Here is a 25,490-nt window from a genome sequence, read left to right as displayed (position 1 = left end):
AAGACCCTCTGTTTCGGTGTAGGGCACTGCTGCCCTGTTTCTGTGCTTGGCAGGGCCAAGCTTCTTGCAAGAAGATCATCTGAGAGTTGCTGGGCTGGATCTCCAGCTCAGGCCACAAGTAAAATGCATGGTCGTAAGGGCCATGTGCTCTACAAAGACACTGAGAAGTGCCAGCTTCTGGCAGTCCTCAGTGCACATTCCTAACCTCCTCTTCTCTCCCATTCCCATGCAGAGGGAGTGTATTTCTGTCCATATTGGCCAAGCAGGTGTCCAGATGGGCAATTCCTGCTGGGAACTGTATTGTCTAGAGCATGGGATCAAGCCAGATGGCATCATCTCCTCCAACACATCCTCAGCACGAGCAGATTCTTCCTTTGGGACCTTCTTCAGTGAGACAAGATCAGGGAAGCGTGTGCCCAGAGCAATATTTGTTGACCTGGACCCCACTGTCATTGGTAAGTCATGGAAGCTTCTTAGTGGGGTGTGTGTAGGGGGACACCTTCTCTGACCTGAAGTGTAATGTTGGCCACCTAAACTGCTGGTGGGACTGGCAGCTTCCATGTGAACCTACATCGTAATCAGTGCAAGTAACTTGGTAGATGGTGAGTCTTGTGCCAGTGACACTCATGAGGTCTCAACCTCCTCCAGATGAGATCAGGACTGGGACCTACCGCATGCTCTTCCACCCAGAGCAGCTCATCAGTGGTAAGGAAGATGCTGCCAACAACTATGCTCGGGGTCACTACACCATTGGGAAGGACATCATTGAGCCAGTTGTTGACAAGGCTCGGAAAATGGTAAGAATCATGTGGAGGATCTTCTGCATTAGGGCTCTGGTGGTGGTTGACTTGACCATCAAGAGATGTGGTGGTGGAGAAGGGCAATTGGATCATGGTCAGGTTGACCATGCCACTGTGACTAGAACATGGTGGAATGCATGTGGGTGTATGTCTTGCTGGTTGGGACTTGAGGGGGAAATAAGGGGTTAAAGATGCTCCCAGGCCAAGCAGGAGAACAAGCAGTGTTTTAACTGTCCAGGCAAGTCTCTTTATCCTAATGGGGTAGCACCTGCTGTGTCAGGCCTGATCCAAAATCTCATCCCAACCAGTGTCCCAGCTCAGATTCTGGCTGAGTGTCTCCTCTTGGGCCTCTCCTCCCTTGTGTGGTTGCCTCTGAAGCACAAGGTTTCCCCCATGTAGGCTCTCAGAAGTGCTGTGATAACACAAAAATGGCTTTGGATTAGGTGGAGCCACTTAGTGGCCTTCAGGCTCTTCCTAATCTTCATGACTGCTAGTACCATGAATCCCCATTTAACCTAAGGTGTGACTCTCAGGGTAGCCCTTGCTGCTAAAACAGGAGATGATTTACAAGCTGTGTTTGCTGTGTCAGGCAGCTCTCACCTGTTAGTAATGGAAGGTGTATGTGAGCAGGAGTAAATATGGCCTTAAACTTGATGGAACATGGTGGTTTAGCCCGATATAAATCCAATGAGGCTACAATAGCTCCAGTGACTTGGTCCTTCTGGTTCTTTCCCTGCTGCTGCAGGCTGACCAGTGCAGTGGCCTCCAAGGGTTCCTGGTGTTCCACAGCTTTGGAGGAGGCACAGGCTCTGGGTTCGCCTCCCTCCTCATGGAGCAGCTATCTGCGGAGTACAGCAAGAAGTCCAAGCTGGAGTTCTCTGTGTATCCAGCCCCACAGGTCTCCACAGCAGTGGTGGAGCCCTACAACTCCATTCTCACCACTCACACCACCCTGGAGCACTCGGACTGCTCCTTCATGGTGGACAACGAAGCCATCTATGACGTCTGCAACCGCAACCTGGACATCGAGCGTCCCACTTACACCAACCTTAACAGGCTCATTGGGCAGATAGTTTCTTCCATAACCGCCTCCTTGAGGTTTGATGGTGCTCTCAACGTTGACCTGACTGAGTTCCAGACCAACCTGGTGCCCTACCCACGGATACACTTCCCCCTCACCACCTATGCGCCCATCATCTCAGCAGAGAAAGCCTACCACGAGCAGCTCTCGGTGCCAGAGATCACCAATGCTTGCTTTGAGTTCTCCAACCAGATGGTGAAGTGCGACCCGCGCCGTGGCAAGTACATGGCGTGCTGCCTGCTGTACCGGGGCGACGTGGTGCCCAAGGACGTCAACGCGGCCATTGCGGCCATCAAAACGCGCCGCTCCATCCAGTTTGTGGACTGGTGCCCCACGGGCTTCAAGGTGGGTATCAACTACCAGCCTCCCACCGTGGTGCCCGGGGGAGACCTGGCCAAGGTGCAGCGGGCTGTCTGCATGCTGAGCAACACCACGGCCATCGCCGAGGCCTGGGCCCGCCTGGACCACAAGTTTGACCTGATGTACGCCAAGAGAGCCTTTGTGCACTGGTACGTAGGGGAGGGCATGGAGGAGGGCGAGTTCTCGGAGGCCAGGGAGGACCTGGCTGCCCTGGAGAAGGATTATGAGGAGGTTGGAAGGGACTCGGCAGATGGAGAAGAAGATGAGGCCGATGAGGATGAGTATTAACAAACTGCAGCTTGGTCTTTCTTGAAGTCAAACCTCAGATGAAACACAAACCCTCTGTCAGAAGCCTTAAACTGGTCCTGAGTGCCTGGAGGTGCCAAAGGATTGTCCTGAGCCTCAGTGCTACTGTTTGAGGTGTTGAACCTTTCCTGCTTGCATAGTCTACGTGCTCATAGTGCATGTCTGTGGCGTGGGTGTCTCGAGCTTTATCACACTGCTGTTGATTGGTGAGTGAAGCTGATGAAGGGAAGTTTTATGGTGAACAACTTTAACTGTTGGATGGTGGCTTGGATGAAGCTTTTGGGTATCCTCATCTTGCAATTCCTTCCAGAGGAGGGATTTGTGGAATGGGTCTGAGGAAACATGGCTTTAAAACTCTACAGTTTGGCCAAAAGCACCTCTTGGGTCAAGTTTTGTGTATGCACAACATTGACTGAATAAATGGTGACCAGCACAACAACATCTCTTGTCTTGATGTGTCACTGAACTGCTTCATAGTGGGATGTGTGTGGTGGCTACAGGGTAGTTCCCATGTTGCCTTTGCTAGTGCAGTCCTGCCCAAAGGGGTGTCATCCTTGTAGATGCTGGGGTAAATGACACTATGATGGGAGCCATCTGCTCTGGGGTGTTAAAATTAACATTGGGGTGTTGATCCCACTTGGGTAGTGGCTGTTCATGGCACCTCTGTGTGCTCCAACATGTCTGGCTCTTGGTTTCTGTGCTGTTCTCTGCTCCAAGGCATAGAATGGAGCAAGATCAGGTTTGCCTGGTCCCCTGCTGCCATGCAGGGTTCTGCTAAAGCAATCCATGTCTTCCTGCCAGGCCTGGAAGCTGAGATGGGAATTCAAATACCTCTGTCTGTTGGACCCTTGCAAATGCACCCAAACAATGTCTGACCTCTGAGTCCTAAAGAATGGAGCTGTCTCCCCACTTGGACTTTTTCCCCCTTGGCTGTTCTCCATCATGATGCTGAAATCCCTGCAAGCAGCTAATGGGCTGAAAAGGAGGATTTAACTTGATCCCTGCACGTCCCTTGGACTGCAGCAGGTTATTTCTCCACCGGGATCTCTCATCCCAGCCAGTGATCTAAGGAAAGGAGCTGGCTGGGATGCAATGGGGAAGCTGGGTCTGCAGCCAGGCTGTAATTGAAGGGCTGTTGGCTCTGGACTGCACAGGAGGAAGGTTTAAACACCTTCAAGCGAGTGGAGGTTTCTATTAAAGCCTGTCTGCACTTGCTATTACTCAGTTGGCCTCCCAGGGGTGGCAACATCCCAACATTAAAAAGGTGGGAGCTCCTGGGGGCTGTCCCACCTCCAGCTGCCCTCTACTTGCGGGAGCAGTGCTGCTTGGACTGGTGGGGCTGGTGATGTGATGAATGGGCTCTCCTCTGCCTACTTTGAGCCTCCTGGTCCCACTAGATGCAGTTCTATGTGCTGGGGAAAGCCTCTCTGCAGAGGGCTGGTGTAGATCCCAAAGTGATGCCCAAACCTCCCTCTTGAGGGGAAAAAGGGGGCAAAGCAGAAGGTAGCTCATGCAGGGGCAGTGCCAGCTCTGCCTTACCCTTGTGGGTGCTCAAACAGCAGCTGGGTGAGGGTTGCTTGATGGCTTTGGTGTGAGGAGCTTTTCTTTTCCTCACCACAGATGTCCTGGGATAAGGGTCCTGTTTTGGGGTTTGTGGTCTGTCTGTGTGGCCCACAGGGCTGCAGGAGGGAGGCACAGCAGCCAGAGTGGCTGTGCCATTGCTGAAGGTCTGAGGTGTCATCTACACCACCTCATCATACGATACTGGAAAGGTTTCATCTCCATGGCCCTACTGAACACTCTGCACTCTTGGGGGGTCAACCTCCTGCTTGGAAAAGGTACTATTTGTATTAATTCTTCTTATTTTAAACCTTCTGGTGTGCCTGATAGCTCTTGAGTGCAGAGCTGTATGGTGTGACCCATGCTGGGAGTGGAGGGAAGGTCTGGCTGCTGGCCCAATAGGGACATGTTCATCTCCTGCTTGCTCCCCAACAGCCTCGCAGCTCCATCAGGGCATGTTTGTGAATGCTCATGGGCTTTAGGCTCATCTGCTTGGGATGGATCCTTTCTATCAGATCTCTGCGTGATCGCCCTAAGCTGAGCCAAGAAGTGATGGAGTGAAGCAGTTTGTCCCCCAGCCACGTGGAGACCATGTTGCCCTATGCTGAAGAACAACCTCTCCTAAGCATCCTCATCACCACTGGCCCCGGGAGGTCCATACACAGCTCATCTGCTCCAGACACAGCTCTTGCCTTCTGTCAGGGATGGAAGCAGGAGGCTGGATAGAACTAAGAACCAGGGAACTTGCCCAAGTTGTGATATGGCAGAGCTCTGCACGCACCTTGAGCCTCCTCCCTGCAGGACAACAATGAACAAATCCACCCTTATTGCAGTAATGAAGCAGTGAATGAATGGTGGTGAATGGGTTGGAGCAATGTGGTGGAAACACAGACCTGCTGCTCCACATGATGCTGCTCAGTGAACTTCTTTACAACCAGCTTTGCTGTCCCAGCACACAGGTAGGGAAAATAAAGCTGGAGCTGTGCAATGGAGCATTGGGTGTGGGTTTGGAGGATCCACTGCTCATGGAGAGGCCAAAGCATTGCCTGTGGCCATCAAGCTGGAGATGCCAACTCCCCAGAAGCCATAGAGCATTGCTGTCCCTGCAAGGAGAATCCTTTCCTTCCCTCCATTCATAGGAGGGCAGGAGCAGGTCTGTGCTGCCCTATGCACCAGAGTGATTGATCCCAGTAACAATTCCATCAGCCCCTGTGCTGTGCTGGTGCCTTTCCATGCTGCAGGAGCATGTGGCTGAGCTCCTGCCCCTGCTCTTCAAACAGGGTTGGCTTGTGGCTCCAAGTGGGAGTGATGCTTCCACCCCAGGCTGCTTCCTCACTTCTTTGGGGGGATTGAACCAGTGGCTATTGGGAATAGAGCCACCAGGGAAAGGTGGAAGCCCACAAGACCATGCCTGGAAACTTCTCAGTGTGTTTACCTGTGAGCACAGAGCCAGAGGTCACCTTTGCTCTTTTAGAGAGCATCTTTGAGCCCTGAATAGCCTCCGTTCTGCCAAATTGAGCAGTTGCTGTTCCCCTGTGAGAGCTATTGTCAGTACAAGGGGCAGGGTGTGGGGACAACCAACTGGAAACCCAGGAGGTGGGTTGGCCCTGTCCACAGGAATCAGGGGTTGGAAAGTGACCACCTAGGGTGGATGAGAGGAGACTCACTCAGCCCCAAGGGCTTTGGGCTCACCAGCTTTGGGGTGTCTCAATGTGTTTCATCATTGAAGAGGAGTGAGAGGACCCATCACATGAGGTCGGAGCTGGTGACCAGCCCCAGAAGGACAAGCCTCAGAGGGTAGGATGATGCTCAGTCTCCCCAAGAGCCATGGGGAGACTGAGACTAACCCCAACAGTCTAGCTCAGGCACTTTCACAGCAGTGAGTTCAGCACAGAGGAGGCTTCAGTCCAACAGGGATCTTCCTGGGATCCATCTACTGCCCATTCATGCTGTCAGCACCCAGGCTTTTTAGGCGAACACCATCCTCTGATCTCCTTCCATCATCAAAGTATAGGACACAGCAACACCTCCCCTCCCTGCCTGTACCTCCCAGTGCATCACTTTAGGAACATCTCCAGAATCATACCTCCATCAGTGGAGAGAGCAACTGTAGCTACAGGGCATGGAGGTGGTCTTGGGGGGGAAAGACTGACTCCACTTTGAGCCCAGCATTGAAATAAAGCATGGATGTAGGAATATGAGAAATAACAAGCACAAAGGGTGATGCAACAGCGATGAGCAGGGCACCTAGAGGCTCAAAGCAGCATGGACCAGCCACTCTCCTGGCTGCATTATCCCACAGGATTACAAATGCTCCCTCTCCATATCTTATCAGGGCAGTTCATTGGCTTTTCCTCCTGAGTCATCGCACGGGCCTGGCTCAGCTCCTCAGGGCAAACTCCTACCCCATACACATGGGGCTGGTTGCATGCTCACACCAACCCCTGAGCAAGGCCCCAGCACTGCCCCAATGACCAGGACCTGCTCAGGCATCAACCAAGCTCTACCACAGGGGGTGAGGAGGCAAAATCCCACCAAGAAATACTCTTTATCCAGGCACAATCAAACTGGGAATTCCCTGCCTGCTTCCAGACACGCTTCTGGAGGTGACAAAAGCAGCATCCAGCTCCAGCCAGACAAGTCCCTGCAGGATATAGGACACTTCCCTCACAGCAATCATTATGGTTGATGATCCTCGCAGATGGCCTTATCATACCCTGATCAGCATTTACTCTGCTCCCCAAAACAACATCCCTGCAACAGGGACATCCCCACACAAAGACCTGGGTTAAATCCAAAGAACTAAGAGCAAAACCAAAAAAAAAAAGGTCTTTTTTATTTGAATAAAGGCAGTTGCATAGAGGTTTACAGGTGCTTTTCTAATTAAAAGGTGCTTTTACATTAAAAGCCAGAGCAAGAGTTTGTCATTTCAAGCCAAAGCAGGCAGCTTGCAACATCCCCCTGGCCTAGGAACCAGGATCCTCTGCCTATGTGTCCCCAACACGAAGTCAGGCACTTATTCAGCTTCACTCATCAATCAACAGCAGTGTGATAAAGCTCGAGACACCCACGCCACAGACATGCACTATGAGCACGTAGACTATGCAAGCAGGAAAGGTTCAACACCTCAAACAGTAGCACTGAGGCTCAGGACAATCCTTTGGCACCTCCAGGCACTCAGGACCAGTTTAAGGCTTCTGACAGAGGGTTTGTGTTTCATCTGAGGTTTGACTTCATGAAAGACCAGGCTGCAGTTTGTTAATACTCATCCTCATCGGCCTCATCTTCTTCTCCATCTGCCGAGTCCCTTCCAACCTCCTCATAATCCTTCTCCAGGGCAGCCAGGTCCTCCCTGGCCTCCGAGAACTCGCCCTCCTCCATGCCCTCCCCTACGTACCAGTGCACAAAGGCTCTCTTGGCGTACATCAGGTCAAACTTGTGGTCCAGGCGGGCCCAGGCCTCGGCGATGGCCGTGGTGTTGCTCAGCATGCAGACAGCCCGCTGCACCTTGGCCAGGTCTCCCCCAGGCACCACGGTGGGAGGCTGGTAGTTGATACCCACCTTGAAGCCCGTGGGGCACCAGTCCACAAACTGGATGGAGCGGCGCGTTTTGATGGCCGCAATGGCCGCGTTGACGTCCTTGGGCACCACGTCGCCCCGGTACAGCAGGCAGCACGCCATGTACTTGCCACGGCGCGGGTCACACTTCACCATCTGGTTGGAGAACTCAAAGCAAGCGTTGGTGATCTCTGGCACCGAGAGCTGCTCGTGGTAGGCTTTCTCTGCTGAGATGATGGGCGCATAGGTGGTGAGGGGGAAGTGTATCCGTGGGTAGGGCACCAAGTTGGTCTGGAATTCAATCAGGTCAACATTGAGGGCACCATTAAATCTTAAGGAGGCGGTGACTGATGAGACAATCTGCCCAATGAGCCTGTTGAGGTTGGTGTAGGTGGGACGCTCGATGTCCAGGTTGCGGTTGCAGATGTCATAGATGGCTTCGTTGTCCACCATGAAGGAGCAGTCCGAGTGCTCCAGGGTGGTGTGAGTGGTGAGGATGGAGTTGTAGGGCTCCACCACTGCTGTGGAGACCTGTGGGGCTGGATACACAGAGAACTCCAGCTTGGACTTCTTGCTGTACTCCACGGAGAGCCGCTCCATGAGGAGGGAGGTGAACCCGGAGCCTGTGCCTCCTCCAAAGCTGTGGAACACCAGGAACCCTTGGAGGCCACTGCACTGGTCAGCCTGCAGCAGGACAATGTACAGTTACCTCTCTCAATTAAGGACTGGAATAACTATCCCAAATAATACAGCAATAGATCTGCTTAGATCACTTAGTGGCCAGAGTGAGCTCAATCCCTAGAGTGGATTCACTCAGTACATCACCCTGCTGAGCACCGAAGTAATATGTGTGTTGAGCATTTCCATGGTGCTACCATAGGTAGCTCTGTCTGGTCAGATGGAAACTCTTGGCAAATTGCTCCCTTATCAGCTCAATGCAGAGCTCAGCACCTGAGAGGGGATTGAAGGGTCCTAGACCCTTAGGAGACATCTCAAATACATCTCACTGACAGGCATCCACGTATGCTACAATCCTGCTTCATTTATATCAACTGTGGAGTTTGATCTTCCCAGCCTGGCTACCAATTGTCCATGTAAAATTAATATCCCCAATTGCACAACCAGGGTGTGTTTGCCCTGCGGTCAAAAGTCCCTCTCTTCTATCTCTTGGGTCTAGTGTTGTGTAACTTCATACACATGTGATATGCAATGACAGTTGCATTTAGAGAAGGTTCAGATGACCCCTTGCTTTATTGAGCACCAAAGCTAATCACAGGAGCAGCCGCTCTTGGAGCTCACATAAAGGGTTTTCTTCTTTAAAGACTTTTACCCCAAGCCCAAAGTCTAACTGTGTTGTCCATGGTGTCCATGGGCATGTCCGTGGTGTGTTACTTTAATGGAAAGACTCTCTTTTCCCTTACCATCTTACGAATTCTGCTGAGGACAGTGTCTATAATCTCCTTCCCGATGGTGTAGTGGCCCCTGGCATAGTTGTTGGCAGCATCTTCCTTGCCACTGATGAGCTGCTCTGGGTGGAAGAGTGCATGGTAGGTCCCAGTCCTGATCTCATCTGCACAAGGAGAAGCAGTCATGAAGAGCAGCACAACAGTTACAGGTTCTGGACATCACCGTGACATAGCAAAACACACAGCAAACCTACCAGGAACCCATGAGAGAAGAAGGTCATGGCATGGTTAGTTCAGACTGGGAATAATGGAAGGAGTAAGGATAATCCCATCAAAGGTCCTATTATACCTCCTCCCAAGATATATATATACCTTCTCCCTCAAGATACCCAGCAGCTATCTTGAGATCCTAATGTAATTTAGCTTGAAGATTCAGGACACTGCCTATGTTCCCATCATTGCTGTGGGATTACAGTTACCACATAGAATGGTTTGTGTTGGAAAGGACCTTAAGATCATCTAGTTCCAACCCTCCTTCTTCTCTGCTTGTTGCAAAGCATCTCGAGGGGGCTGGAAGCACCACCTCTATCCTCTGCTCTACAGTGTACTGAAGAGGAGAGAGTGTGCCTCCAGAGTTTACATCTCAGCTAGATGTATCTGACCCAGCTTTGGGCACCTTATGAAGACAGGCATTAGGAGCAGTTTCTCTAGGTTCCATGCAGTCAATGCGGTTGGAGGCACTTCCAAGGGTTATTTAAACCAACTCAGTCTTAATACTGGGCACATTTCATATTCTACTGGCTCACTAAGTTCTCAATGCCTTAGTAAGGTGCCTAAAAATGAAGTGGAACCAAACCAAAAGTCTGCATTCCTTTTGTTAGATGAAATAATGAGTCGCACATCCTAGATGTAAGATAAGAGCAAACACCCAGGAGAAGCCTCGAGGACAGAAACAGGTAGATGGATGCAAGTGGTTGGGAATCATTTCCGCCAGTTCCTTGAGCAAAAGAGGATTTGGTTTCTGGGAAGGTGCTTTAAATCAAAATGCCAGAACAGAGTGAAACACCCAGAGATCACTAAAGGGGCTGGAAGGAGAAGCAGAAAGCTTGCAGTAGCAAGACACCCAGCTCCCACAGAGCCATGATCACCCTTTCTTCACCTAAAGGGTGCTCAGGCATTGGAACAGGCTGCCCAGGGCAGTGCTGGAGTCACCGTCCCTGCAAGTGCTCACACCCCATGTAGCCGAGGCCTCAGTGCCATGGGTTAGTGGTGGCCTTGGCAGTGCTGGGCAACGGTTGGACTTGATGATCTTAAAGGTCTTTTCCAACCCAATTGATTCTATTATACGTGTAGCACCCATCTGCCCAAAGATGCTTCTCAGGTAGCATTAAAACCAGATGTGCCATATGTGATGGTGTAACTCAGTCTAGAGCCACTGAGGCTGACAAACCCATGCCGCTTTACACCTCTGAAGATCCTGCTCAAAACAGCAGGTCTCTTAAAAGGAGAGATCAACTAAAGGCAAGTCAGTGTAGGAAGAGCAATAGGTTTGTCACTCCCAGGTCCATTTGGAAACAAACTATCTCCTTCTGGTGGCTGGAGACATTTTGCTAGAGCAGAGGAATGGGAACTGCTGGGTGATATGAGCAACACAAGCCCCAAGTAAAAAGGGTCAGGAGTCACAGTTAAAGACACCACAACACCCAGTTGCCCAACTCTTACCTATCACGGTGGGCTCCAAGTCTATGAACACTGCCCGGGGCACGTGCTTCCCAGACGCTGTCTCACAGAAGAAGGTCTCGAAAGAAGAATCCACTTGTTCAGACTTTGGTTCCACAGGTTTCACCTGCTTGGGGCCAGGAATGGTCCCATCCGCCTGGATCCCATGCTCAAGGCAGTACAGCTCCCAGCAGGCATTACCCATCTGCACGCCAGCCTGCCCGATGTGGATGGAAATGCATTCCCTCTGGAATGGGAAACAGAGTGTTAAGGTGGTTTTCAGACATCCTGTGACTTAGCACTAACCCCTGTGGTTCTATGTTGGAGATGATGAGGGAAACAGGCAGCTTCCTCCCACCGCTGGGAGTTGGAGCAAGGATCAAGCCATGATCTGCAGGGCAGCTGGATGCACAGCATCCCTAGGAAGGGCTCTTCCAGCCCGGAGGAGGAGGAAGGAAGGAGGTGATGGGCTTCCCACTGAGGCAGGAAGCAGCTGAGCAGGCTGGCTCCTCGCTCAGTGCTCCATTGCCATGGAGTGGAGCAGCTGCCAATTCCCCAGGTCCCAGAGCAATGGGACATCAGAGACAACAGTTCCAGGCTCCTCGATCCAACAAAACAACCTATGCACTAAGCAGGGAGAAGCCAAGCTTGGGAATTCCCCAGCCAAGCTGGGAGTCACAGCAGGAAACAAGCAGTTGCCCAGAGCTAGAGCAAGGGCAGGATGACACCCAGGGAAAGGCTCTGAGTCCTCATTTAACCAGGTCACCCTCCAGGAGCCTCTAACTCACTCCAGGGCAGTACTGAAGGTTCTGGCGTCTCCTGGAGACTCTCTGATGGTTGTGTGCTTCCTGGGTAATTGGCATCTCTGCTGTTTCCACCACCCCGACATCAAAGCAGTGCTACAGCGATGACAGAGGCTCCCATCCCAAGCAGAGTGTCCCAATTACTGCCATGCCTGGCATGGGGCAGTGCTGCTTCCCAAGGGATCACCAAGAAAGTGAGCTGGTGATTCCACCTGCGGATGGCAAGTCCCACTATTTGTAGTGTTGATGGGCAGGTGATTTCATACCACCACCCTGTCCTACCCAGAGCTGGAGGTCTCCACAGATAAGCCCCGTTCCAAGTAGCCCACGTTGAGCAGGGCATAACAAATGCCACTGACAACCCAGTTGTCTCAGGGCTGAGAGGACACTGTGTGTGCACAGCCCTACACATAACTACGTGTCCCTTGAATGTCACTAAATGCTAGACAGCCCTGGGCACCAACCACTTGTGGCAGCAGCCTTCAGGAGAAGGGTGCAATGCAACTGGGAAGAGACCTTTTAACAGGGCCTGTTGCAATAGGATGAGGGGTGATGGTTTTAAACTAGAAGAGGGAGATTCAGGCTAGACATAGGGAGGAAATTCTTTACAATGAGGATGGTAAAACACTGGCACAGGTTGCCCAGAGAGGTGGTGGGGACATTCCATGGAGACATTCAAGGCCAGGCTGGATGTGGTTCTGGGCAACCTGATCTAGTGGAAGATGTCCCTGCTCATTGCAGCGGGGTTGGACTAGATGAGCTTTGAAGGTCCCTTCCAATCCAAGCTGTTCCATGAACTTCTTTCCACTTAGAGTCCAAGCATGGATGTGCCAAGACATTTCTTAGCCCTCAATGGCCGCTGCACACGCAGATCATCCACCATAAAGCCAAACACCAACTGAAGGAGTGTTCCCGGTACTGCAGAGACACACCAACCCCCTTTACCCACATTTTAATCCCAGTGTGAGCCCAGACCACCCGTTCTGCTGGGTGTGGAGGCTGTGTTTAAGCCCTCCCTCTCCGAGTTGATATTTGCACTATGTGGGAAATGCTGGCTGCCATTTGCCCATCCCTCTCAGCAAGATGGTTGCAATAGCTCCTCGCCACAGCTTGCAAGGGTCAGCGCTGCGGATGCTTCTCCAGCACGGGCTGGGACAGCTGCTCCACTCACAATCCTCTCCCAGCCCCATAGTCCCAGCACCTGCTTCCAGGGAGCACTGGAATTTTCAGCCCAGAGCACAGGAATGGGAACAAAAGGAGAGGAAAACGAAGAAGGAAAAGAGGGGGCTGCTGGAAGGAGGAAAGAGCAGCTTTTCCTTCAGGTTTCCCCCCACCCCCTTTACATGCCAGAAGGATTTCTTTGGAGATCCCAGTTCTCCAACATTTACATCAAGACAAACTGCATTTTACAGGCTCTGGCTATAGGCAGCCTATTGTTGTCCAGCTGATTTTCCCATTGGGAATGCCATGTAAATGTTTAACTGTTTTCTAGCCAAGGCAGACTCTAGGAGTCAGCAGATAAAAGGAGAAGTTCAAACGCTGGCTTGCTGGGAAGCACTTTGAAGTTTTCTTCCATTTACAACATGCAAAGGGGAAACCAACAGATTTTCCAAAAAGTTACTCTTTGCATTCACAATAAGGTGTAAGTTATGTTGTTCTTTACAACAGGTTTCAGCTAAATCAGCCAGAACTGCTCAGAGTTGAAGGGTTTTTAGTAACCACATTAATCCACCTCAGTTTCACTGCTGCAAACTCTTTAGACCAAAGATTCAACTAAAAACCTGGAAGGAAAAAAGGGCTTTATTAATTTAACATCTAATCCCAAGGGTTTGTGGCAGACAAAGGCAACATGGCAGCTCACTCCTAAGGAAGGAAAAAAACCTAAAGGTCTGTGTAAATTGCACCAGTTCCCTGTGGCAAAGCAAAAGATGAAGTGTTAAACTTTGGGAAGCCGGGAAACAAGGGACGGCAATGTCAGAACTTAAACCCCAGTTTACCATATAGTCATGCCTTGAGATACACTGGTTCCCCCCCCCAAAATTAAACCCCAACTTGCATTAAAGAGCCAGAAGCTTCCCAACTTTCCAGCCCCCACCTCAGGAGCTGCAAACTCCGAGTGGAAAAGCATCAAGAGACCACTTAAATAGTTCATCTCCAAACAAATCCCTCACTTTTCCCTTATAAGGAGCAAACTTTGACTCAATAACCCATCAGGTAATCAGCAATTCAACAAAGCTGTTTGGAATTAACATTCCCAAGCTAAAGGAAAAGGGGGAAAAGGAAAAGAAAAGCAAGCTGCTTAACTCAGCACATTGGAAAATACACGATCTCTATGTTAAGTTTAGACTAAGACAAACACAAGACATGCTCTTACCATGATGAGACTGGAGGCTCACTAAGATCTAAGTCAAACAGCTGCTGCCCTGCCTCTCCCTGCAACTTTATAGCCCAGGAAGGCTGGACTCCACCTGAATAGAAAGCTTTCTGCTAACTTAAAGGAGCAGAGCTCCTTTTCCTTTGCATCCCAGGAAATAACAAGGGATAAAAGGATCTCTTAGTGTCCAACTGGTGGGATTGCTGTGATGAAACACACTTGGTTAGGGTGCAGTGTGATGTTATTTCTTCTTTTCCTTTTCCAAAGAGCCTCAAATGGGGGAAAGAGGGGGAAAAAGGTGGTGGTGGTCATGGGGAAATAGATGGCAAATTTGGGGGCTGGCTAAAAAGAAGGAAACTGTGGAAGTTTGTGTCCCCCAATACGATTTTTATCCAGCAGAAACAATCTTTCCCTTATCATTATTGCACTGATACACTGTCTAGACAAAATAGACAAAATGTTTTGTCTGTTTTTAGGCACAAACCTGCAATTTTTGGGCTTTGTTCCATATGCTTAATGACCTTCCTGGGAATCTGCTGACTTGTGCACCTCCGTGATGTTCAGGTGTAGGATCAGACCCTCATTTGCCCTTTTTGCTGGTCATTACAGGGCCGTTTTGCTCCCCTGCCAAAAGCTGACATAAGGATTCTGAGACAGTTTTGGCCCCATCCTACAAATCACAGAATCCCAGACTGGTTTGGATTGAAGCGACCTTAAAGCTCCTCCAGTTCCAACCCCCTGCCACGGGCAGGGACACCTTCCACTAGAGCAGGTTGCTCCAAGCCCCTGTGTCCAACCTGGCCTTGAACACTGCCAGGGCTGGGGCAGCCACAGCTTCTCTGGGCACCCTGTGCCAGCACCTCAGCACCCTCACAGGGAAGAGCTTCTGCCTCAGAGCTCATCTCAATCTCCCCTCTGGCAAGTTAAAGCCATTCCCCTTGGCCTGTCCCTACAGGCCCTTGACCAAAGCCCCTCTCCAGGTTTCCTGGAGCCCCTTTAGGCACTGGAGCTGCTCTAAGGTCTCCCCTTCAGGAGCCTTCTCTTCTCCAGGCTGCCCCAGCCCAGCTCTCTCAGCCTGGCTCCAGAGCAGAGCTGCTCCAGCCCTCGCAGCAGCTCCGGGGCCTCCTCTGGATTCACTCTAACAGGGTAGTAAATGGGTAGGTACATCTTTAAGACTACTCTGGATCTGCACTGAAGACCCAGTAGAACCTGTGTGGTTACAAGATGCAAGTAGACAAGAGTAGTTAGTGGTAACTTGTTTCCTAATTCCCTTATATCGCTCTTCATTCTCCCATTGCAATGTTCCCAAACCTTCTTTGGTTCTGCCATAGTTGCTACAGGTTGACAGCTCTGGGTTTGGGGAGATAAACATGTTACAGACTGTATCGGTACAAGCCTCAGGAAGTCAAGGGCAGGAAGGTTTCCGTCTGTTCAGCATTGGTGAGACCCTCTTTGTTTTCTGGGTCCAGCTTGGGCTTCCCAGTACAAGATAGACATTGGTATACTGGAGCAAGTCCAGTGTAAATCACCAATATGGTTGGAGTACAGGGCGTAGGAGGAAAGGGTATCCTCAAGGAGAGACCTTTCAACTTGCCGTAAAGGTGGTCAGACATTGGAGCAGCAATGTAAAGATGGGGGAATTTTGGGTGTATTCAGAGCTCATGTGTGCAAGTCCTCATCAACCCATTCTAAGTTGATCTCAAGGTCTTCTTGAGGCAAAATTAACCCTCTCCCAAGGACCTGTGTGCACCAACCTGGTTATAAGGACATCCTCAGCCAAAGAGTGAGTTTCTTTAGAGAAGTTTTATTTCCTTTTGTGCTGTGAACATCATGAATGGGCTAGGCTGAGCCTGCAGTATGGTGGGTGCTCACCCTGCTGAGCCTTGGGGACACGCAGCCTTGAGGGATGAAGACATGAGCTGACCTGCAAGGGGATGGTATCCATGGAAGAGCTCTCCTCCACTGGCATGTTCAGCCCAGCCTCTACCTCTGAGGGCACATGGGAGCATTACCCTGTGTCTCCTTGGGGCTATGCCATGGATTTAGGGAATTCAAGCCAAGCAGGTTGGGCACATGGCTATGCCTGTTTTGGAAGTGGGGGAATTCAGCCATCATTGGGTCAGGCAGGGTTCTTCTGTTAGATAGAGCATCATACAAACACTGCTGTCAGTGTTGTGGCCTCCAAATATCTGCTGGGAATGAAGTTGGCCTCTGAGTAGAGAGAAGCATGGAATCATGGAATGGTTTGGATTGGAAAGGACCTTAAGATCATTCAGTTCCAACCCCCTGCCATGGGCAGGGATGCCTCACACTAGACCATGTCACCCAAGAAGCTATTCATTCCTGGCCTAAACCAAGAGCCTCCCAAAATGTGTGCATCAAGCCTGCTGGTCAGACAAGATCTTCTCTTTCCTGTTCCTCCATAAGAAAATGGGAAATTCAGGCATTTAGAGCGTGAAGCATTTATTCGCTAAATGATGAGGGTTTGGTAAACCCCAAGTCAAAGAATTTGGGGTCTGATTTCTGTCTGTCTTGGGAAATGGAAAGCAAGAGAGAATTGCTGCAGTGTGGTGGTGACAGAGACAAACCTGCCGCGATCTCAGCCCCAAGACATATTTAGAACAGCAGCAACAAGAAAGACAGAGACCACCCCCCCAGAGGACCCGCTGCAGCAGCTCCCAACCTTTTTATAGCCAGACTCACAGCTGCTGCTGTTCCTTCTTCCCACTCCCATGCCCTAAATATTGCCTCCTCACTGTCCCTGGTCTTCCTATTGCTGTCCCCACCGTGTGGTCTGGCACCAGCTGCTGTTTGCCTCTACACAGCAAATCCTTATCCATGAGGATGCTGGATGAGTCTTGAGATTGGAGAACTGATCTGTGGCTATGCTCTGGGCAAGCACTTGACTCTTCGGGGTGCTGAGGAACAGAGAAGGTGCTGCTTTGGAGAATGGCATTTAAATCATTGAATTATGGAATGGTTTGGGTTGGAAAGGACCTTAAGATCATCCAGTTCCAACTCCCTGCCATGGGCAGGGACACCTCGCAATAGATTATGTCACCCAAGACTCCGTCCAACCTGGCCTTGAACATGTCACCCTTCAGGCCTATAGTTTGCTTTCGATAAAGATTCCCCCCTGGAATCAAAAGGTTTTGGCTCTGGAAAAGAAAGTATTTCATTCAATATCAATCATTGGTGTTGCTGAAGCAGGAACAAGTGGGGGGGAAAGTCTCATTTGCTTCAGGCTGGGCCAGACATGGGATTTCTCAGTATTTCTGGCCTGTTGGCTGAACTGAGAAAACAGTGACTCATGTAGTTCCAACATCCACAACTTCAGAAATCACTTGCTCCCATGTTTAATTGTTCACCTAGTTAAATGTGCTCCCTGTTTCACATGTGAAACTCCCCAGGATCAGCTTCCAGCCACTGGCTCTCATTATGCCTTTTTCTGGGGAGTAAAAGCTGCCAACTTTCCACCCCCTCATCCCCTGAAGGCACTTGCTGTCTTTTCAAGTGAATTCAGCACTGGACTAATATGCAGAACAGTCCTAGAGATCTCCATCCTCCACTGTAGCTGAACTGCCGGATCCTGTTTCCCAGCAGGTCTCCGTGTGCCTCCGTTGCTCTCCAGAGGCATAAAGCCACTAATGTCATCACTGGTAACTCCTCACTGACCTGCGCAAACCTGGGCTCATCCCACTTACCACCACTATCCACTAACAGGCTTCTGGTAGAGGAGGGACTTGCCCTGTGCCAGTGGTTCCCAAAGCCCAGCCAGCAGCTAGCAGGCACCTTGGCTGAGGGACCTGGGGGGGTTTAGTCTGGAGAAGAGAAGGCTCAGGGGGGACCTTCTCGCTCTCTGCAACTGCCTGACAGGAGGATGGAGCCAGGAGGCGGCTGGTCTCTGCTCCCAGGGAACAAGGGATGGGACAAGAGGAAACGGCCTCAAGCTGCCCCAGGGCAGGTTTAGATGGAGCTGAGGAACAATTCCTTCCCCAGAGGGTGCTCAGGCATTGGAACAGGCTGCCCAGGGCAGGGCTGGAGTCACCGGCCCTGCAAGTGTTCACACCCCGTGTAGCTGAGGCCTCAGTGCCATGGGTTAGTGGTGGCCTTGGCAGTGCTGGGGAATGGTTCGACTTGATGATCTTAAAGAACTTTTCCAACCTCGTTGGTGATTCTATGATCTTTCCCAGTGAGAGCAGAGGATATGACTTTGTGCCGGGTGGATTCCATATCCAAGCTTTTTCTGTGAGGGCGATAACCACCACTGAAGCCAATCCCTTTAGCTGGTGAGGTGCCAGCACCCTCCCTGCACACCAAGAGTGGGTCGGTCCCAGAGCCTCTTCATCATCAAGTTCCACCGTGTGGCCTTCAGCCTCACATCTGATGAGCAAGTGAGGAACCTCCCAGGGGGCACCCACTTACTGATGGGCCAATTGGTCCCCTGGACAGCCCCACTTCTCCTTGTAGGGAAGCCTCAGGCCACTTCTACCCTAATTTAGGTTTGCCAGGGCTGACTTGGAAGCGCTGCTCCTGATAACGGTTGTCCTTTATCACGCAGTGAGGCCCCATCCTCAGCTCAGGCATCTGTTGCTGATAACCAGAGATGATTTATCCACGTGTTACCCTGTGTATCTCTGTGCATTTCTTTCCATGCAGGGTTTGTTTTCATACTCTGGCCTTGGTGTCAGCTCTTTCTGCTTCGTGCACGTGAAGGATGGGAGCAGGGACAACCCCACTGGTTCTGCTTATGCTCCCTCCACACGTACAGACTCCATCCGCAAGCACATCCCTGCAGTGTGAGACACTGGAGCAATGTGGATGCAGGGGGAGATACTCACAAATAAAGAATTACGCTTGCCACAAAAGTCGATTACTAACACAGAAGTCAAAAGAAGCAGTCAGCTTCAGTAGGAGCTTTTGATATTCTTTATTGTAATGCAAAAAGTTACACGGAAAAAAGGTGATTTAAACAGAAAACCTTCATTTCAAGGCTATCAGGATGGGATATTTTGCCAATCCAACTTCTCCCCCACTCCCCTCCTCTTTCTTTCCAAGTAAACCCTGGCAGACCCATCCCGTTCTGCAGACGGCTGGATTGGAACTGCATATTTCAGCAGAACACAGTTCCAGCAGAATTCCCCCAACCAGCTCTGACTCAAAGCTATTCCTATAACCCGGGGTGGAGAAAGCACCATCTCTATATTTGTGTCTGCACAGCTGTGCTTCTCCTTTGTGTTTCCTACAGCAGATAGGAACCAGCTGTGGGATAAGGGCTTCTTTGCAGTAGGTTTAGGCTGTAGCAGTAGTGAGCACACAAGGATGTATTTACTTATTCTCCACCTGCAAAGGGTTGTTTCTACTCTTCTCCCTTTAATTGCCTTTAAGAGTAATTTGGTAGAAAACAGGTTAGACTCTGAAGAAGCGCCTTGAATGACTCTTGAATAACCTGGTGACTCACTAGTGTTGAACTCTTCAACAATAAACCTCATGATACAGCTGATTTGCTCTCCTAACTTGTTCTTCATGCAAGTGGAAATGGTGTGTAGACCACTCTCAACAAGTGGAACAGCCGTGGCCACAAGCAGCTGCTTGGAGAAGTGTAAAGGGCTGGGAAATATATATATATATATATAGCACCCCCTGAAGTGGCTCCTCTGAGTTTTATTCAGCTCAGGGAATTTCTGAGCTTCAAGTGGTTTCAACATACTCAATAACCCTTAATGCATTTCCCTGACATCAGTTTGCCTCGTTCCCTTGAACATTGTCCAATGTTAGAGTCAGCTCATGGGCGCTTTTAGTTTCAATTTGGTCAGCGGGCTCCAAGACACCAACTTCCTGCTCCCTGACTGGGTTTCTTCTTTCCAATACCTTTTCTTTTCAACTTTCCAATACCTCTTTTTTGTTTCTTCTTGATCTCTCTGTGCATTTCCCTGTGTACAAAACTGAAACCATCCCATCAGCCAAGAGCATGCGTGTGTGTGCACACATTGCTTGAAGAAACTGAGTTGTGTCTTTCCGTCTGCCAATGAAGCAATTTTATCTGGTTCTGCAGAGGATCATCGAATCATGGAATCATCGAATGGTTAGGGTTGGAAAGGATCCTAGCAGCTCCCTGCTCTCTTAGTAGCAGACCCTACTATTGGTCTTGCAAGTGTTTTAATCAGACACTTATCTGAGCCAGAATCCCCATCGTTGAGTTGGGTGTTGCTGTTAGTCCTCACCATGGAACTGCCTGGTGCATTTCATCAATGATTCAATTCATTATTGACCCTCTACGAAGGACCCTTCTCAGTGAAACTCCTCCTTCCCACCTGTCTGTATTGTGGAAAACAAAGATGGGATTAGAAAAGCTCTTGCCAAATTCATGACCAGCTTAAGAACTCAGCCTTAGCTCTTCATGATTAATGCCAACACTGCCTTTAGTGGGGTGGAAAACTGAAGCTCTGCAGCAAGTGTTTCAGAAGAATTAGGTTTCAGCACAGATGCTTCATTGGAATTATTGGGATTAATAGGTATATGTGGCGAACAGAGATCTGCTGCATGGCTGGAAAAGGTAGGTAGACACTTTAGATTGTCCAGGCTGTTCTTGGCTGCATGAGATCTTCTCATTCCTGCACATATCCATCCTCCCTTATGGAAAAGGATTGGTTTGGAGCTGCCAAAAGCAAATTCACAGCAGTGTCAAAAGGGCGTCGTAATGTTATAGCTAGAGACCTGTTCCCCTGCTGAGCTGTGTGAAAGAGATTTGAGCAAGATCTTTCCCATCTCCACAGATGAAGCTCATAAATGACGACAATTCTGATTACTTGCAGTTCACAGGGTATTTCTAATGGTCTTAAATCTCTGACAATGATAAATGCTGTCATTAAACCTACATAAAGAACTGTTTTGAAGATGTAAAAGCAAAACACTTCTGAAAGTTGGAATACATTGTGAAAATACACATGAGGCTGAGCTGTGGGTAAAACTTGGGGGTTTATGTTGGTCAGGTCTCTGGTGAAGGCAAAACACAAACTATACTGTTTGTGGAAGGTGCAAGGAGTGAGAACAGAAGAGCAGAGTGACTTGGATTATCCAAACTAATCTCCTTACTTTGTTTTTCTTCTAAAAGGAATCAATTCTGCCTGGAATTGGAATGGTTGGGAAACACATCACTTGAGGCTTACAGCATTTGGCCAGCTTGGGTATCTCACAAGCCTCATGGAAGAGCTCTGAAACCTTTCATGAGTTGATTGTGTCACTTGGCAAGGTTTGTGAACCACGTGTATTATCTACCCTAACGCTTGCTGACTGCCTGGAATGCAAGAGCAATTTCCATCTAGTTTTATGGCACTTATTTTCTAGGGATATTTTTCCTAGATGAAAATACAAGACAAGTTGGTGGAGTTTTTTAAATGGCTCTAAATACTGATGGTGACACACACCCTCATCATGTGCAATTTATGGCCTAAGGTTTTATGGCACTATAAATGTCTAAGCTGCCTTGAATCCTCCAGATGACTACTTTGGAAGTGCTTAAATGAGTAAGGTTGCCAAGTGTATTAAACTCTATGAAATCACTTGACACTTTGAATCGTGAAAGAGGTTGGTGTCCATGAAGTGTGCTTTAATCTTTGCCTAATTAAATCTGCTTGTTTGAGAACCACAGGTCCTTCATGCATGTGTTACTAATCCCCTACCTAATCCACAAAATCTTTCCAAATGAGACTAGTCTGACAAGACAGACTTTTAGGTCAATAGAGATCTGCTACTCCTCGCTGAGAGCAGGGAGGAGAAAGCCTTAGCAGGCAAAACCCCTCCTTTGGGTGAAATCTTTTCTGGCCTCGAAAATGAAGCATGGAGCAAAGCTCAAACTTAAAATTCCTCCTGGAGCATCAGAACCTTCCGAAAATGAAGTGAAACTGTTTTGCAACCGACCCCCTGACAGCACTTGTGAGCAGGTAGGTGCTGTAGCACCAGTGGGATTCTCACCACCCTCTTAGCAAGCCCCTGAGAGTCAGCAGTTCTAGTTGTGCACCACTCAGGAGATCCCACAGATACCACATGGGTGTAATCTTCAACTCTTACTTGTCTTTGATGGGCACCGGGCTGCCCTAGTCCATCTGCAGTGCTGAGAACAGCCTCAGTCATTACCAGGGACTTAGCCATAAAGCAAGGATGTGGCCTGAAGCATGCAGAGCTTCCATCCAGACCATCATGAAAGAGGCTGGTTTTACCAACCCCTGTTGAGCCAAATGCCTGGCTTTGGGATAATCTCTTTATACAGCATCCTAAATCAACTTATGCTTATTAAAATCCAAGCTCTGGTGAGTGCATAAACTGTACTAGTAGCAGTTATCAGGGTTACACAGCTGGTAACTGTCACGTGTAAGTGAGGGGAAGAAGGCACAGGGTGAGGCTGGTGTGTCTTTCTGAAGACTCTTGCTCATGTGTGATGGTCAAGAGACCCTTTTATGTCTCAAAGCAACACAGAAGATAGAAGGACTGAAGGAAACGGAGGGTCTGTTGGTGGTAAGCAGCATGTTTTCACTTGGACAGATATCACGGAGGCAGAACAAAGTCATGCTCCATGAAGGTGGGGATGGTTTCCTGTGTTGGCTGCCTTGAGATCATGGAGATCAACTGCCCGGGCACCAAGCTGCCTAGAGACAGGGCTACACTCTGCCTGCACCCATCAGAGCACAGCGTTAACTGGGCCTGAGGGTTTACCAGATACCCCTGCCACCATCTGGAACATTCCAAAACAGCTCATAATGCATGTGCAAGCACACAAAGCGATCTCCACCTGTGGGAAGATTCCAAGAGAACCTGACTCTATTAGAAGGCAATCATCCTTCAGTTGTGTGGCTTCTCCACCCTGGACCTCAGCAGACTCACTGATTAAAAGGACTTCAACTCACTGACCAAAAGGACTTCAACTCACTGACCAAGAAGACATGACTGGATCCACGGGGTGGTGATCCTATCTCTCTATTTTCTCCCCTTTCTTTCTTTCCTTTCTCCTTTCCTCCCTCTACTTCTCATATCTTTTATAAGAATAAGAACTTGCCAAGACTTTTGTTCCTCTGGACACAGTTCAGGGAAGTTTACAATAAAATTAAGTGTTGTTTCATTTCAACCTCCAGAGAGCCTGTAGTTTCTCCCGTGAACCATGCAGAGAATGTGAGAAGCTGGGGATCCCCTTGGACGCTGTGGATCCAGACTGATAAGCACTGCCATACAAGGAGGAATGCGAGGGAGGAATGTGTGAGAGGCAGACCTCCTTAGCATCAGGAAGGATTTTCTTGTGCAGCCTCTGATGAAATCATTGCTGTTGCTACCACCTCTCCGCAGGGAATGGAAACTGTGAAAGGGTTTCTTCCACGGTGACTTGGTTTATCTCTTCCCTAGTCCAGCTCAGGGATTCTGTTTTCCCATCTCTCACAGATGGGCTGATGTGCCAATGGACAGTGCAGTACTGCCTCTAACATGGGGTCCAACTACAAGGCATTGTTCCCATAGCCAAGCAAACGAACAAGCTCCTCTGGATGATGTCCAGAGCATCCTTCTAGCTCCAGAGTGTAGCTCCAGTCACTGGAGAGATACCAAAAATCAATGGAAATCTAATAAAGAGGATTACAAGAGTCATGAAAAGGACCCTTGAACTCGACTGGCTTCTCATCTTCCTAAAACATTTGTACCAAGAATCCTGTTGCCCACAGTGAGAGGTTCTTCCCTCTTCTGAGCTGTGGCCCGTGCTCTCAGGTTCCACTTTGTTGTCTCCTCTTGTTCAGCAGATCCTGTGACTACTGTGGATGTGAGTTTGAGGTGTTGTAGGTGAGTGTCTCTAATTTAAATTCATTTAATATAAAGACTTACGCCTCTTCCAAAGGTAACAGTGACTCTGATTTTCAGTCTATTTCTCCCTGCTCTATTCCTCTCTTTCCACTGCCACTTGACCTCCCTTTTACTACGGTGTGGAGTAACGGGGAAAATTAGAGACACACAAATCCTCCAAGTTATGTTGCAACATTAAAGACATTTTAAGGTAAAATGCAGCTGCTACTTCTGGGATGGAATGTGGTTAACAGGCACAGAATCTACCCTATGATAGTTCCCCAGGCAACCCTGAGACCATGGCATACGCTGAGATAAACTGAACATGAAACTTAAGCTCCATAGACACATGCTCAAGGTCTGTAAGTGTTTACTTTAAGCTCCATAATCATACATTTAAGCTTACAACCATATACAGTTAGAATTCCAGAGGTATTTAGTTAAGAAATTAAGACTTGTAACAGATACAAGGACCTCTTAAAGGGTCTGGAGACCTGAGTAACAAGTGATTTATGATGAGAACTGATAGCTGGAGAGGCTTTGGCCTCATAGGCAGGCTGAGAAAAACAAGACTGAGGAAAAACAGCACTAGAGAAAACCAGAATGGAGGAAAATAAGCCTGAAACCCTCCCCAGAGCAAGTGTAGTTGGGCATTTAATTAATCCTTATGCAGATTAGTTGACCAATTGGTAAAAGGTAGGTTATGAGGAGTTACTAATTCAAATTAGATCATATAAATATGCAACACTGTGGAGGAAATGAGGGAAGACTCCAACTGGAATCAGTCAACAGGCTGAACCTGTCGTCTTCTCCCCCATAGGGATACCTGTTGGGTAAGAACCATACTCTGTGCACACATTTATGATTGATTTTTAGCTGGCTTTATACATTACTTTCGCACTTATTCTCACAGTTGGTATATTATTGTCGGCAGCAATCTTCAAACCCTAAACTGCCAGGAAATTGCAGGATAAAAATTCTCAGTTAAGATCTAAGATCTATTTTGTGTGTGTTTCCAGAGACTCAAATTAACTTAAAATTGGCTTAAAATCTTACTTTAAAACCTTTTTCAGCTTGGTGGGTGAATCTGCTACTGTGTACCCCAAATAGGATGGTCGAACCACTCTCTGATATAGTGGTGGAGCACCTGCAGAGGGTCTGACAGGCTCATCAGGATCAAGGGTCTCATTTTTCCTGGGGTGGTAACAAGTAAAAGACACCCTTAATGTGACATATGGTCTCCAGTGAACATGTTTTACTACAGCTGGAATTCAGATTGGAGTCCACTGATCTACTCTTACAGTGAGATATATGTCAATGGGAAGGAAGATGCTGCCAACAGTCCAGAACTGCTGCACCTCTGGGAAGGTAACACTGGATTTGGGCACTGGTTGATGAGACAGTGGTTTGCTTTTCTAGCCTGTGTGTAATGCAAGTGGAAATGGATGAGTACACCACTCTCAGCAAGTGGATGTTCCTTCAGCCAGTGCCTTCTTGGAATGGGCCTTTGAAACAACGCTTGTCCAAAGCTGATGCCTGGTTTGCCAACTGTAGAGATTTTGAGAATGACATTGAATTCCTGGAATCAGACTGTGGGAATGCATTCTTGTCAGTGCTCACACACTGGAGATTTCATTAGATCATCAGTGACTTGGTATCAGCCAGAATTATTGAGAGAGATTCCCCAGTACCCTCGGAAGGGCT

General features: G+C 49.1%; 2 protein-coding genes across 2 annotated transcripts; one reads left to right on the top strand and one right to left on the bottom strand.

Moving 5' to 3' along the window:
- Positions 1-226: 226 nt before the first annotated feature.
- Positions 227-2,744, top strand: LOC115605713 (tubulin alpha-3 chain-like). Its single transcript, XM_030480550.1, has 3 exons — positions 227-455; positions 649-797; positions 1,546-2,744. Exons 1-3 carry the CDS (start codon positions 227-229, stop codon positions 2,527-2,529), a joined length of 1,362 nt encoding a protein of 453 aa, XP_030336410.1. The 3' UTR covers positions 2,530-2,744.
- Positions 2,745-6,925: 4,181 nt separating this feature from the next.
- On the bottom strand, positions 6,926-14,050 carry LOC115605668 (tubulin alpha-3 chain). The gene is made up of 4 exons (XM_030480444.1): positions 13,968-14,050; positions 10,794-11,037; positions 9,087-9,235; positions 6,926-8,349 (listed from the first exon to the last, which is right to left on the bottom strand). Exons 1-4 carry the CDS (start codon positions 13,968-13,970, stop codon positions 7,366-7,368), a joined length of 1,380 nt encoding a protein of 459 aa, XP_030336304.1. The 5' UTR covers positions 13,971-14,050; the 3' UTR covers positions 6,926-7,365.
- Positions 14,051-25,490: the final 11,440 nt, after the last annotated feature.

Source organism: Strigops habroptila, chromosome 3, assembly GCF_004027225.2.
Source record: "Strigops habroptila isolate Jane chromosome 3, bStrHab1.2.pri, whole genome shotgun sequence".
Classification (NCBI taxonomy): domain Eukaryota; kingdom Metazoa; phylum Chordata; class Aves; order Psittaciformes; family Psittacidae; genus Strigops; species Strigops habroptila.
The sequence above is the reverse complement of the archived record's forward strand: the minus strand, read 5'-3'. Positions and strand labels throughout refer to the sequence as shown.